The 14381-nt window shown below is 43.7% G+C and overlaps 1 protein-coding gene across 6 annotated transcripts in view; it reads left to right on the top strand.

Annotated features, from left to right (window-relative positions):
• The window catches only part of BCOR (BCL6 corepressor), a 143329-nt gene that overhangs the window by 124513 nt on the left and 4435 nt on the right, over nucleotides 1–14381 (top strand). For 4 of the 6 annotated variants that reach the window (XM_044283626.1, XM_044283627.1, XM_044283624.1 and 1 more), the window contains 7 exons: nucleotides 291–459; nucleotides 3591–3857; nucleotides 4687–4974; nucleotides 5187–5506; nucleotides 7051–7281; nucleotides 12457–12623; nucleotides 13187–13332. In XM_044283626.1, coding sequence (XP_044139561.1) covers nucleotides 291–459; nucleotides 3591–3857; nucleotides 4687–4974; nucleotides 5187–5506; nucleotides 7051–7281; nucleotides 12457–12623; nucleotides 13187–13332 — 1588 coding nt within the window. The remainder of the gene's footprint in view (nucleotides 1–290; nucleotides 460–3590; nucleotides 3858–4686; nucleotides 4975–5186; nucleotides 5507–7050; nucleotides 7282–12456; nucleotides 12624–13186; nucleotides 13333–14381) is intronic. The other 2 variants (XM_044283629.1, XM_044283628.1) reach the window with 1 other exon arrangement.

Here is a 14381-nt window from a genome sequence, read left to right as displayed (position 1 = left end):
ATAATCATACCCAAGCATGCATGGCCAGCATTGACCCATCTGTGATCTACAGGAATTACTGAATGGAAATTGTTGTGCATTCATAAAGGTTACATTGAAAGTATAACGTCAGTGCATGCACCCCCAACCTCAAATGCATCAGTGTTTTAATCTTTCACCAATTGGTTTCTCTAAAAATGGAGACTTGTCTGCGGAGATTCATTGTGCATGTCACTATGTATGTAGGTTTCTTTTTGTTGTTTCACATGTATTGCAGCTGAATGTTTTGTTCACTCCGCCTTTCTTTTTAGCGTGCTATGATGCGCTTCTCGGAACTTGAAATGAAGGAACGGGAAGATCACACACCTACCAAAGACTCGGAGACTTGCAAACTCAGTAAGTCCGACATGAAGCTTTCCACTGAAAGTGTTAAACCAGCAGCCTCAACCTTGGGAGAGTCTGTCATCAGCCAAAGTCAAGGTGAGGGAGCTGGTCAAAAAACTGTCTTCCTTAGATCTAGGCCTCAAAATAACTTCTGAAGCCTTTGAGATATTGGGCACCAGTCTGAAGTGCAGCATGTGTTTCATTAGCTTCGACATTTTCCAGGCACTGGTACAATAAAGATACAAGAGCGAAAGGATTAGGTGATATCGAGAGTATTGGCATTGTGCCAGTAGCCAGACATCAGTGTCTTGTGGGTTTTCTTTAAGACCTTAGTAGTGTTCACCAAAGCCTTATACTCTGGTTAGCTTTGTCCTGCTGTTTGGGAGCTTACTGGAAGTGCTGGAAGTTTATTTTTATTTTTTATAGATAAATCTCCAGTGTTTATGGCAGTATAATGTGGATTGGAATATAAATCTATTTGGTGAGGAGACCAAGCTTAACTACGGCCCGCGCTTACCTAGAATGATTAAGACTTGCAGCTGTATTCAGTCTGGAGCCTATGACCATTAAAATGCTAAGGAAAAAAAAAACATTTATTTTCTTGGAATAGTTTACCTTGGGGGAGCCATAACAGTGGCATATTTTCCATGAGACCACAAAAATCCTACAGTTCTGAAAAGGAGAACAGCATCCAGATGTTGCTAGCAGTGCTGGCAGACGGCCTGAGATCGCAGAGTGTGTGGTCCCATAGTGACCGCAGCGAGCGATAATGATACGGAAGAAAGTAATGTGGTCAGGAGATGCTAGCCCTTGGCTGGTATATTTCCAACTGCATTGGTACTGACCCTTGACCTGCGCGAGGCCGCGATCATGTCTGACAGACAGCGTGGCAGTCAGTGACTTCCCTGATGTCCTTCTATGTACGGTAAAGACCTTCCATAGCTATAACCCTGATTATAATCACTGTTGCCCCACCGTGTCTGCACAATTTCCTCTGTGTCTCTGAATGCCGCACATCACATTAGTGGCACAATGGGGGTTAGGGTTACTGTACAATGCCTGGTTAATGGGTATTGGAGCTCCATCTGTGTTAATTGCCACTCAAGTCTGGATCGCAGAGCTTCGTAAATCCCCACTGCGTGCCCTGTTCAGAAGTCAGCGCGCTCCGCTGCTAATGCAGCTGAAATCATCGCAACCTGTACTGGTGGCGACGGCGAGATGAGAATATTTTCTGTTCCATTACAGCCTCACTGCTCTGCGGTGCGAAACATCTGTTTCCAAGTCATTTCTTTTCCCTGGCTTTTAACCCTTTTCTGGCACCGTCTGCAATGATCTTATACGTGAAAAAGATGTAGTACCAGTGATATGGAGTGATGGTTAACCTAAAGGTATCAGATATGCAGTGAAACAAGCTGTCCTTAAAGGGATACTACAGATAGTAATGGAAAAAAAGACATAGAAAGTAGGGGAAGTTTCCGGATGAAGCAGGGTGACTTCCAACCAGAAACTGAACTTATCTTAGGGTTGTGAGAGGAGGCAATATGGATGAGAAGTGTTGAGTGAACTTGTGTTTTTAGGTTTGGCGTCTAAAGTTCGGGTTATCGAATAATCGCATTATGGATTCCGCTACCACGGACCATAACGCGATTCTTCGATAACCCGAACTTTAGACGCCGAACTTAAAACACAAGTTCGCTCGACACTGATTCCTCATACACATAAAACATCTACAAGATGTACTCCTTTCTGACCCTTGATTTCTTTCACATACCTTCTGAGATCTTTTCTCTACCATTGCCGCAGTTCCTGTAGCACATTATTCCAATTACATGGATCTGATATTGTGCTTCTGTCCTGCTGAGCTCGTGCCACAAGTTGTCCAGCTGCCCAAACAGAGGAGAAAAAAACCAATGAGCCCGGATCATTGTCTTGAAGTGGTTTCACATTCTTTTATCCAGTTTGGGAATCGGGGGTGGGGGGGGCCCTTGTGCGAGCGGTAGAGAAGCTGTCCTAGTTGCCCAGGAGACTAGTAAATGTTGCTATGGTGATTCATCTGCGGAGCCGCATCTCCCTCTACGAATGAGAGATTATGGGATGCATGTGCCGCGTGAGTCATGAGTGTTCTCAGATCAAATGATCGGATGATCTAAGCAACTGGCGTGCAAGCATCACATCTGCGCGGGTCACGTGGACGCTCGCTACTTGAGGCTAATGAAGCAACAGGCAAATTTGAAATCCTGAGATGCCAGTGAATGACTTAGACTCGCGGAGGAGTCTGTGATCTCATTTCTGCATTCTCTCCAGCAAGCAGTGTTACAAAACTGATTCACTCTCTGAGCTCGTCACGTCTTTAACCCAGACCTTCGAAGCACATTCCTTATAGGAACTGACCTGGTTGGAACACGTTGCAGATATTATTTTTTTTACGTTTTCGAGTATGCGTTTGAGTTCTAACGCAGAATTTTATGGCATATTTTACATTTCTGACATTTGATGTGAGGCTAAAAGGGGAAAGTATGGGTTCATTCTTTGCCAGTAATGTAGTGATACTGAGAAGACAGGGCTGCTTTGTAATGGACTTGTGTTTTAACAAGTCCTCCATAAATTTGGGGTGAGTTGGACTTCAAAAAGCTCTTAAATCCAGTCCTACAAATCCTTCTGCTTTACAATAGTCCTTACATTTTAAACTGTATGGTCTCCTGTGGTGGAGGTAATCCTTTCCTCACCACTCGGAATCGTAAAATGTTTGGGTTACTCTGTGGACATCGCTGTCCTTTCGTCAATTGGAAAAGAGAAAGCCGTGTAAATACTAGACTTTAGTTTTTAATGCTTTTCACATGTGAGCCCACGTTGAAGGTATACATTGTGAGAGCCTCCAAAAGAGTCTGATACACAGTGGACTATATCGCTCATGGGCACACATTGTAAAAAATATATATATATAATCTACCGCACAGTATCATATTTTTATTTTATTTTTTTATGCGTCTCTCTGCATTGGAAAGAGTATCGTAGTAGACAACACTTTCCTATACAGTGTGGAAAAAAGACATGCTATTGCATGCAGCCCAGTGTATACCTGAAAGACACTATTTTGGCATACTCTGGCTGTATGGGGGCTCCAATGTTAAAAAAATAAAAATAAATGAGATGTGAAGTATGGTTGTCTTCTGAATACTGCATTGATTTGAAGGGTACAATTTAATCCTTGCTCCTATGCCTTTCAGATGATCTTAAGACCACTAGTGGAAATCTGACTGACGCACCACATCATATAGTAAAGGCAGTCACCAGTGAAGATAGTCATTCCGAGACACTAATCTCCTGTCATGTAGCAAATCAGAAACCAGAGCTCAAGGCAGATGTGAACCTGCAAGGCCAATGTATGGGGTTGAAACGGAAGCAACCTTGCGAGCCATTACATGATGATTATGATCAATATTCAGCCTGTCAAGTGGCTTATGAAGATGTGGTTGCAAAAAGGAAGAGGACTGGTGAGTAGACCTCCTTGGTGTTATTTTAAGGTCAATTCCAGTTGTAATCACACAAAAAGATACTGAAGTTGGAGGCACACTGAGATTTGAATACGTAACGGACATAGTATACCACTTCTTGTTTTTGTACTGTATTACGACTCCACAGTCAGCTGTCATGGCTGTTTGTTGGTAGATCCCCAAAAATTGATAGTCGCACAATATGACTTTTTTTTTTTTTTTTTTTTTTTTTTTTTTTATAGAGGTCACTCTAAAAAATTCACATAGACTGTATGGCATTCACATAGACTGTGGCACTTTGGGAACAGCATAGCCTTGACATGATGCTCTTCTCACAAAAAAATGAACTGTACTGTGATGTATGTCTTTCTGTGGAGCCCAAGATGATATGCAAGTCAGTACCTACAAAGGTGATTAGCAGATAAGCTAAGCTTTTCTCAGATCTTGCTCCTTAGCTGCCTTTTAGCTCAGCTCCAGTAGGCCATAGCTGTGATCTGTGACTACAGCTTAGTTACAGTGCCTACAGGGAGTCTGCGGTAGTCTAAGACACACCTCCTGTCTCATCATTGGTTCAGGCAGCTGATCTGCTGCAGCCTAAACCAGTAAGCAAACGGGGGGGGGTCTGAGACTAGGCACTATATAGCTCAACTGGAGTCACAGATCGCAGGTTTGTCCTAATGGAGATAAGCTAAAAAGCAGCCAAGGTGTAAGATCTGAGAAAAATAAAGAGTGTAGGTACTGACTTGCGTATCATTTTTTGGGCTCCCGACTGCAGGGTTGCTTTAAAGGCATTTATAGGAGACTTCTAATATATGGATTTCTTTTAAAGATGACTGGCCAGAAAGGGAGTTATTGGACATTTCTAAAAAATCCCTTGAAGAGTCTCACTGCAATGAGGTGACGAACCTGAAAGTGTGTATTGAACTCACTGGACTGCACCCCAAAAAACAAAGGCACTTGCAGCACCTAAGGGAGCTGGGACAGCTTGGCAGAAAGGAGGCTCCTGAAAGTCGGGAGATCACAGACAATGAAAGCAAGCACAGAAGTCTAGAGGAAAAGCCATTCAAAGCAAAACCTGAAATCAAAAGCACCAGTGACTTGGAGGATCTTAATGGAGGTACGGTGTTGTCTGGTGGGAACGCAGACAATCTGATATATATTTATTTATGCCATAGAAGGGAGATAATTGCTGTTTAATTATTAATGTGCTGGGAATTGCAGGGTTAAGAAGGCTTATTCAGTAAGGATCCATATTTATTTCTGTGCTCCAGCTGTGCGGCGCTTAACATCTTGAATTCTCTCCTTTCTTCTCGCTTCTCCCATCTTCAGACATCACTGTGTCTACGCATACGAAAGGCTTTCCACTCGGCTGCCCAAGCAGCAAACGGCAGAGTCAGACAAACCCTACCCCAGCCCCTAGGTTAGCAGCCAAGCAGCAGAAGATTAGAGAGGGCCGCAAGGCGTACGTGCCATGTACAGATGAAGAGGGGAGTCTCCAAATAGCGTCATTGCCTGAGGATTACACAGAGTACGAGAAGCCCCCTGGAAAACGGCAATTCAAGACAAAGCACATGGCTCTGCTGGAGAGAAAGCGGAAAAGACTGCTAGTCGGGGATGACAGCATGGATAATGGAAGCGTAGACGACAAGGTACTGCAGCTCAGTTTTCTCCTTCTTTGATGATTGATGTATGAATATGGATGTCCCATAAGGCTACCCCATTAGGCCCATGTTTAAAGGCAGTAGAAGATTTGAATAACCCAGTATTTGCAAAAGCTCAGAGTGGCATAAACAACATAAGAAGGCATACCTCTGCCAATCGTGCACCACACTCGTCCCTGCCGGTCTTTGCTTTTTTTTGTCACTCTTGACACAGGAGGCGCTGCTGTGCCAGTGATTTTTCTAAGCGGGCATTTCTTGTGGAACCAGGAAGCAGAGACCAGCGGGGACCCAAGGAGCAGTGAGGGGTTAACGGAGGCATGACTTTCTTTTTTTTTTTTTTGCTCACTCTTAGCCTTTTAAAACAAAACAAAACAAATGATCGGCTGGACAACCCCTTTAAGGTGTCATTATACCAATGCAGATATCTTGTGGAGTTGTAATTCATCGTGCTGTGCGTTCAGATACCGGTGACATGCATGCTGGGTAATCTGCACTATATTTTTTATTTTCTGCCATCTTTAATTGCCTGAAATGGTACGCCTGGAGAATTATTTCTGAGAGGTCCGCACCATACAATTTTTTGCGACAGGCAGCATTTCACAACTGAAAGGATTAATAGCTGGTTCTGTGCTAACTACATTGCAGTGCAACTGAAAGGTCACCCGCTTATAGATTTCTAATATTTTCTGCTTCTCCATAGACATCTTGAAGTCATTCATTGTGTTACATTATGTTATGTCTACTGGGCTTGTGCATCCATTTTCCCACTTGCTATGTCCCTTTGTGTATTATATATTTTTTTATTATACGTGATAAGTTTTGTGCACGGGGTTTATTTTTTACGGACAGGGTTTTTTTTTTTTTTTTTTTTTTATTTTTTTATTCAGCAGATCATATGATCAGCTTGTCTTTCCTAACATTACTGGGCAGGTCATTACTGCAATTAAGAGGTCATTTACCATGTGTAATATACAGACCCCTCTCTCCCTTTGCTTAAGTATGTGGCCTCTGACTTCGGCGACTGCTCAGTTGTAAATTTCATGGCTTTGCATCCCTGTAATGGTGTGATCGCTGTGATAAGTACATAATTCTCACCTTCTGCTGGAGTTCAAAATTCAGTCTGCTAGTTAATGACAGAGTCCTTCAAGACTAGATGGATATATGAAATAGAAGATTCATACTTACTTGCTGTACTCCTCGCCGGTCCTCCACGCTGCCTCCACTGTCTCCACCTTCCGGTCCCTGCGCAGTTTACATCTGGCAACGCATGAGCATAGTCACTTGCATCGCTCCAGCCAATGACTGGCTTCAGCAGTGTTTGTGGCCATGCACTGGCGGATTTAAAAAGTGCGGGGACAGGACAAGAAGATAGAGAAAGCGGAGGACTGGAGCAGCTGAATATCAATCTTCTATTTGAAGGGAAGGCTGCGGGCTGTTGATTTAAAAATCTGCGTCGCTGGAAAACCCCTTTAAGGGTCACCATTCATTCTGGGGCTTCTGCTAATTTTCGTAATCTTGGTTTTGTTTTACAGGTCAATATAAAGGGGTTTAGGAAACAGATTGAGTTTTCACCAGATAACTCCCCAATAAAAGTGCCAGATCAGATGTCTATAATGCACACCCCATCCCAGATGTCACCTTTGCTTAACCATATTCAAGACATTACACCCAGTCGCCCGATGCCACCTGAAGCACGACGCCTCATTGTTAATAAAAACGCTGGAGAAACTCTCTTGCAAAGAGCAGCCCGATTGGGGTATGAGGTAAGAGCTTGTTGTAGTAATAGCAAATTGTACATTTTCGTATGCCTGTATGACACCCGGCCCACGCATGCACCATATGCCATGCGTCACTGTGACTTTTCTTCCTACTAATGTCACATTACCATATATACATTTATTTATTTATTTTTTACTTTCAAAAGTATGTCGCAGTTTTTTTTTTGTTTTTTTTTTTTTTATTTTGTTTTTTTTATACAAACTGTATATATTAGTCATGGTTCGCCCTCACATATTTCTTGATGACCTTGCACACCTCAATGAGCTTAGTACGGGCATCTCCTGCCAACATTACCCAGCCGATCAAAATCCAAAGAGCTTGGCAGTCTTACTTAAGCGCACTTTGGTCCAGGCACAATCTTAAAGGGACACAATATCAAAAAAGGGATGAGTTAAAAAACCCTCACAGTGGTAATTACTGTGTTTTGTTCTTTTGGGAAAGTCTGGAAAAAATAAGAAAAACCCTGTTCCATTGTTCCATCTCCCCATAATGCTTTCTATTTCCCCGTGGGCAGCATTTGGAGGGGCAGATCCTAGCTTGCCTATTTTCAGAAGTAGTGGTTGACGGACTGAAGTGATCTGAGTTAGGCCTTCTGCACATCAACATATGTGTTCCGTGCATTGGAAACCGCAATTTGCGGTCCCCAATGCACGGAGAACATTCGTGCGGCATCCGGGATAGATCCAGACTCCTTCAACCTGAATGGGTCCGTGATCCGCCCGTTCCGCAAAAAGATAGAACTTGTACTATCTTTTTGCGGAACGGAACCCCACAGAAGCACTCCGTAGGGTTCCGTTCCGGATTTGCAGACCCATTCAAGTAAATGGGTCCGCTTCCGTGCTGCGGAATGCACACGGAACGGTGTCCGTTTATTGCGGATCCAGATATGTGTTCAGTTTCCTTATGGCGGACTGCATATCTCCATGTGCAGGAACCTTAAGTAGAGCCAGACATGACTGTCTCCTGTGACACGGGGAGATGTGTTCTGATTTTATTTTTATTTTTTATTTGCTTGCCGTTTGGGACGCAACAAAAACCGTGAAGTTGATTTGCATCAGTTTCAGATAATTTTAGGTTAAATAAGTGACGGGCGCTTAGACGGGAATAAAATGTTCTTTCATTTAATGGAAACATGCCATCAGAAAATTACCTGTCTCCCCCCCCCCCCCCCCCCTCCCTTCCCCTATCATTGTGTATATACTTACAAAAAAAATCCTAAAACCCTTCAGCTTTCAAGTTAAATCATGCATCAAGACTTCCTGTTCTGTACGGTTGACTTTTCAGCAGTCAATTTATTATCATCGCAGGCAGGATTACAATGACACCTCTGTATACATAACACAGGATCCACCATTCATAATAAACTAAACTCACCCTCCCTGCCCAATGACCTCTGCATAGATCACAGAGCGTGCCTACAAAACTCTCCCAAAGAAGTCGGTGAGATCTGGTAACAGCGGCTCTGGCAAGATGACTGCCCCCCCCCCGTAATGATTAACAAAAAATGAAATAAAAATTTGCAATTCTGCAATCAGAAAATGAAAACAGAAAAATCTTCACTCTGGAATTAGTTTAAAAAAAAAAAGTATGTGTGTGTGTATATTTTAGTATATTCCCTTTAAGTGACAGTAACATGTAGGATGTGTTTTACATTTGTTAGAACAGATTCTGCACTTTATCATCCTGAAACCTAATTGTGAAACCCTATAGTGGTTTTCGTTTTCAGAGAAATGTGTCAGTTGTCTACATTTTCTTCATTACCAAGAATACTCAGAGGGGTGCTTTCCAGACGGCACTGTCACTGTACAGCTTTATTCACGTCCTCTTGTTTTTAGGTTAGAAGAAAGTAAAACTAGGTTCACATCCTGGCATCGGCTGCTTGATACTACTTAAAGGGGTTTTCCCCAGATCTTTTTACTGATGACCTATCCTGTGGATACGTCATCAGTATCTGATCGGTGGGGATCCAACACCCAGGACCCCCACCGATCAGCTGTTTGAGAAGGCACCAACGTTTACAGTAGCGCCGCAGCCTTCTCCATGCTGACCAAGCACAGCGTCGTACATTGTCTAGCGGCTGTGCTTGGTATTCACTTCAATGGGCTGTACCTAGGCCATGTGACCAATGAACATGACGTCACGTGCCCTAGTGAAAGCTGCGAGCGCCAGTGCCTTCTCAAAGAGCTGGTCAGCTGGGTTCCCAGGTGTCGAGATCAGTAAAAAAGATCCCGGAAAAACCCTTTTAATGCCAGCCTTGGATCTTTCCATTGTTTAGCCAAATCACCCCAATTCCGCCTTGTTTCGTACACTATGAAGTACATGGTGGCATCATCTGGAATGTGGCCACATTAACCCTTTTATATGCAAGGGTTGCATTGGCACTTGGAGCCTAGTACCTGACGGGCCCAATTCAGAGGTGCCCAGTACTTTGAATGGCACAGGATAGCTAGGGCGTCTTTACATCAAACCAGTTGTATATGAACCCCACACATAGTCATGTTAGCATCTCGTGCCACCAGTGTTCCTAGGGCACTTCACGTGTGTACGGACACACTGCACGAATACTAGTCCCATATACATGCGTTATATGGTGGTTATAAAGTACTGTGGGTGAGGGTGCTGGTATTTTTTTTTTGCATCTGCCCTTTTTTCTTTACTTGCTTCCATTGATCATCCACTTCTGTGTGGGAACAGCCTAAGGAGCTGTACCAACCATGTTACCATATTTTACGATGGGCAGCAAGTGATGAAATGTAAGCTATTATTTCATGGTCGGCGGCGTTCTGGCTGGCACGTCGGCACTTGAGCCAGGCTGTAACATTATATAGTAGCTGATGCCATTTAGACCAGGTTGTAGTTACTGAAGCATGCTTGCTTGGCCTCCTGTGTGTCAGAAAACCGATCTCTGAGCCGGTAGCACGCACTTGCCCGTACATGATCCTAACACGTGACGTAAGGGTATCTTTCCCTCACTCGGACGAACATCTGATTAGCTTGCTGCTTCTCACTTTAGTCTAATGTGCAGCCCCGACTAAAGGAAAAGGCTTCATGCTGTATCCTAGCGACCGTCTCCTCGGGTCAGGCGCGCCCAGAGCACAGATTAGCATGCTGTCTCCCTGCTTGGTTTGAATCAGAATGAATAAAACGCTCTTGAGCTATTCTCTACCCCTCCCTCCGCCTGCTGACTAATAACAAGCTTGAACGCCAGGCAGTGAATCAACATGCGCAGCGTCTCTGAGCAGTCTCCTTAACCTTTATAGATCGGCAGAGCAGGTTTCCTGGATCCTACGTCTTCTGAGAAATGGCAATATGCTTTACGTGCAGCTTGGATGCTGCTTTGCCTTGCATGCAAATCATCATGCAGCTGCCGCTGTGTTTTTATTTTATTTTTTATGCCTTGCTTGCTTTCTCCTTCGTTGCTGTGAAGATTATAATTTTTTTTCAAAATGGTTGAAAGCAGCCGATATGTAACTAGAATCGCACGTGGGATCCATGTTTGTTCTGATGTCTTCCTATAGTAGCAGTATAAAATTGGCCCGTCTATGTAGTTGGACTTCCAGCAGTTTACACTGGTTCCCATACTACCTCAAGGGACTGTGCTAGGAGGATATATTGGTAGGCCAGAAAAGTAGGAAAGACCTGTGAACCAAGAAAGGCGCATCAATGCGCGTACAAAAAACGACATCTTATGTGTAAAAAAGGAATTGCACCTTTAATTTTTCACAGCTCCTTTAGAAAATGAAAGGTGGAATCTGATTGGTTGCTCTGATTGGTTGCTCCATTTTACACCAGTTTGATAAATGACCCCATTAGTTTTTTACTTGCTAGTGCAGCTAGTTAGTGTTCACAGTATAGAGAATGATTTACTTAGCTATTTCTTTCATTTAGCAGCAGGTTTTCAGTAATGACACCCTCCACCAATGCCCTTACCATTTACTTTCTACAGGGCACATATAACACTCTGTACTCGGTGGCCTGCCGACAAGATTGGTTCGAGAGGATCTGTCACCTCTCCTGACATATCTGTAACATGTCTAGTAAAAACTTTCAATTTTGGAGCATCTATTTGTAAGATTAAATGTTGTGTCGTTCCTTGCCGTTTGCAATGAAGGTCCAGATGGGTGTTACTGGTTAGGGATTTGTCCCTGCAGAGTCTGTCACTGGCAGCGCTGATAGGGTAAATATCCGGACACTATCCAAACTGGTAACACCCAGCTGGACCTTTGTTGCAGACTGCTGACAAATCATTTATAAACTTGTAGTAGGAATATAATAAATGCCACAAAATAGTCATAAGATTAGATGCTCCAGCATTGGTATTACATGGGGGATGCATGTAGTTACTAAAACAGACATGTCAGGAGAGGTGACCGCAAATGTGGGTGCAGGACGTGCAGGCACACATTGCTTTAAACCAGTCCTGATCAATAATACAGCGGTCAGTGCTTGTTTAAAGGATTTTACCACTTCACACCACTATTCCTATCTCATAGATAGCGGTTGACAGGGAATAAATGAGTGGCCCGGTGTCGCCACCATTGCCAGTTCATACTGAGCTTGTATAACCAGTCTCATACGTGCTCTTTAAATGATAACTCCCAGTTAGGAGCCATACTTTACTTGGCCAATAAGCTTACACTTCGTCCCCAAGATCTCCGCTCCGAGATTACGAAGCAGCATCCATTTTAGTGGTCGGCTAAAAGGTGCAGAGCCCCTTTAATGTAACGGCTCGGCCAGAAATCCCTTAAGTTTTGCTTTCGCCTTTTTACTCATCTTTCAATTATCTGAGGACATTAAGGATTATTGCATTGATTAAACTTGACATCGTGCTGTAACCTTTCATATCGATACAAATTGCTATAATTTTGCAGTAATTCAGGTCCTACCGAGTGCTTATAGCCTTGCATTAATTATGACTATATTAGCATTGTGTGAACTTAAGACAATGTCAACTGAATATTAAATGATTTCAGGTACCAGGCATTGGCAAGTGGTAGAATCTCGGGCTTACATTCATGCAGCTCCGTTCCTGCTTTAATGATTTTATTTTATTTATTTTTTTGCATTGTTTTCGGGCAGAGTTGCAAATTTTGAATGTGCATGTTAAATGTAGTGTGTCTGGTAATCCTGAAGACCATCTCCATTCTCTTCTCCTGCAGGAAGTGGTTCTTTATTGCCTGGAAAGCAAATCTTGTGATGTTAACCACCGAGACAATGCAGGCTATTGTGCGCTCCATGAGGCTTGTGCGAGAGGCTGGCTGACTATTGTTCGGCATCTTCTGGAGCACGGGGCAGATGTCAATTGCAGCGCACAGGATGGCACAAGGTGGGTAGCTGTTGGCAAGATTGCAGAGGAATTTTTCTGACATTCGTCTAGCCATCAGTGTATCGGTTGCTGTAATGAGGAGATGCGAAAAGCACAGTAAAGCCTCATGCACACGTCCGTGGAACACTGACCGTGAGATACCGGCATGGATTCCTGCTGAGTGCAGGAGCGCACGGCGTCATTGGTTGCTATGATGCCGTGTGCCCACTGCTGTACAGCAATACACTTGTATATGAGTGTATTACTGTACAGCGGCGGCGCCACGAAGCGCACGGCGTCATAGCAACCAATGACGCCGTGCGCTCCTGCACTCGGACGGAATAAAGGCCGGTATCTCTCTGGCCGTGTTCCACGGACGTGTGCATGAGGCTTAAATCTAAGCAGGCGACACTGCCACAGGCTGTACCTGATACTACATCTCAGCCATTGCACTTGAGTGAGCCTGAGCTGCAGTACACGACACAGCCCATGGACAGGAGTGGCACTCTCCTCACCCAGCGCCTCTCATCTTGTCAAATGAGAAACCAACCAGAAGTTCATGGGTTGTTTTTGTCTTTTCTCAGGCCCATCCATGACGCAGTGGAGAACGATCACTTAGAAATTGTGCGTTTATTACTGTCCTATGGAGCTGATCCCACCTTAGCAACCTACTCTGGGAGGACAATTGCCAAAATGACACATAGCGAAATAATGGAAACCTTCCTGACTGGTGAGCATCATTGTACTACATCACACTATTTCGGCCTCCAAGGTGGTCGTTTTCATTGGAATTTCCAAATCTGATTCCAGTGCATTGGCAGTATTCATAAACTACGTGGATGGTTTTGGACGGCAGCCAGTCTAGCTGCTGTGAAACTCCAACTCCCAGCGTGCACGTTTGCCTGTTCTCAGAATTCCCCTAGAAAAGAATGGAGCATGCTGGGAGTTATATTTTCACAACAGCTGGAGTGCCAAAGGTTTCTGATCCCTGTTTTAGACTTATACAGATGCATTCCTGTGGTTGTCCAGACTAGCGCCATGAAAGATCCCAAATGATATCCTGTATACGGCAGATTTTCGGGGTCTACGGTTTTAATTCTATTAACTGTTAATGGTTGGGGATCCTCCCTTTCAGTGCAAGTATATGCAGATTTCTTATCAAGGCCATTTTACCATCATAAGACAGCAGGGTACAGTTACTGGCAGCCTCGCTGCGCAGATGTGATGGCTGTTTCCTTCCCCCTCCTTCCACTGTACCAGAGACAGCTAAATTAGGCAGTGAGAGTATGATCTTAGCTGTCGCGTAATGAGAAATCCCAGCGACTGAATTGAAACCTGGTTTAACCCGCAGATTTAATCGCTCCCGTGCTGCCACATGATGTCTGCTCTGCCCCCGCTGTCAGAACTGCGACTGTTTAGACTGAATTGCTTGAGATGCTGGTTTCTACCACATTTATTTGACACTGAAAATGCTTCATAAAGTCAGAGCAATTTTAAACCAGATTAATTTTCAGATTTTTACCACTATATAGATGTAGGGAAAATAGTCTGTTTTTTTTCCACCAGTGTTATTACAGTGTTTGCATGACAGTTTCCTAGAACTGATGCGGTTTTACATTCATTGTTTTGGTGGGTTTTTTCTACCTGGAAAAATTATTAATTCAGTGATCACGAAAAACATGTACCAGAATAATGCCTCATTCACACGTCAGTGATTGAGCCAAAACCCGGATTGGAGCCTCCACAGACATAAGGTATAAAGGAAAGATCTGCTCCTGT

The sequence above is a fragment of the Bufo gargarizans genome, chromosome 3 (assembly GCF_014858855.1).
Source record: "Bufo gargarizans isolate SCDJY-AF-19 chromosome 3, ASM1485885v1, whole genome shotgun sequence".
In the NCBI taxonomy this organism is placed as follows: domain Eukaryota; kingdom Metazoa; phylum Chordata; class Amphibia; order Anura; family Bufonidae; genus Bufo; species Bufo gargarizans.
Note: the sequence above shows the minus strand (reverse complement) of the source record. Positions and strands in the feature narration are given on the sequence as shown.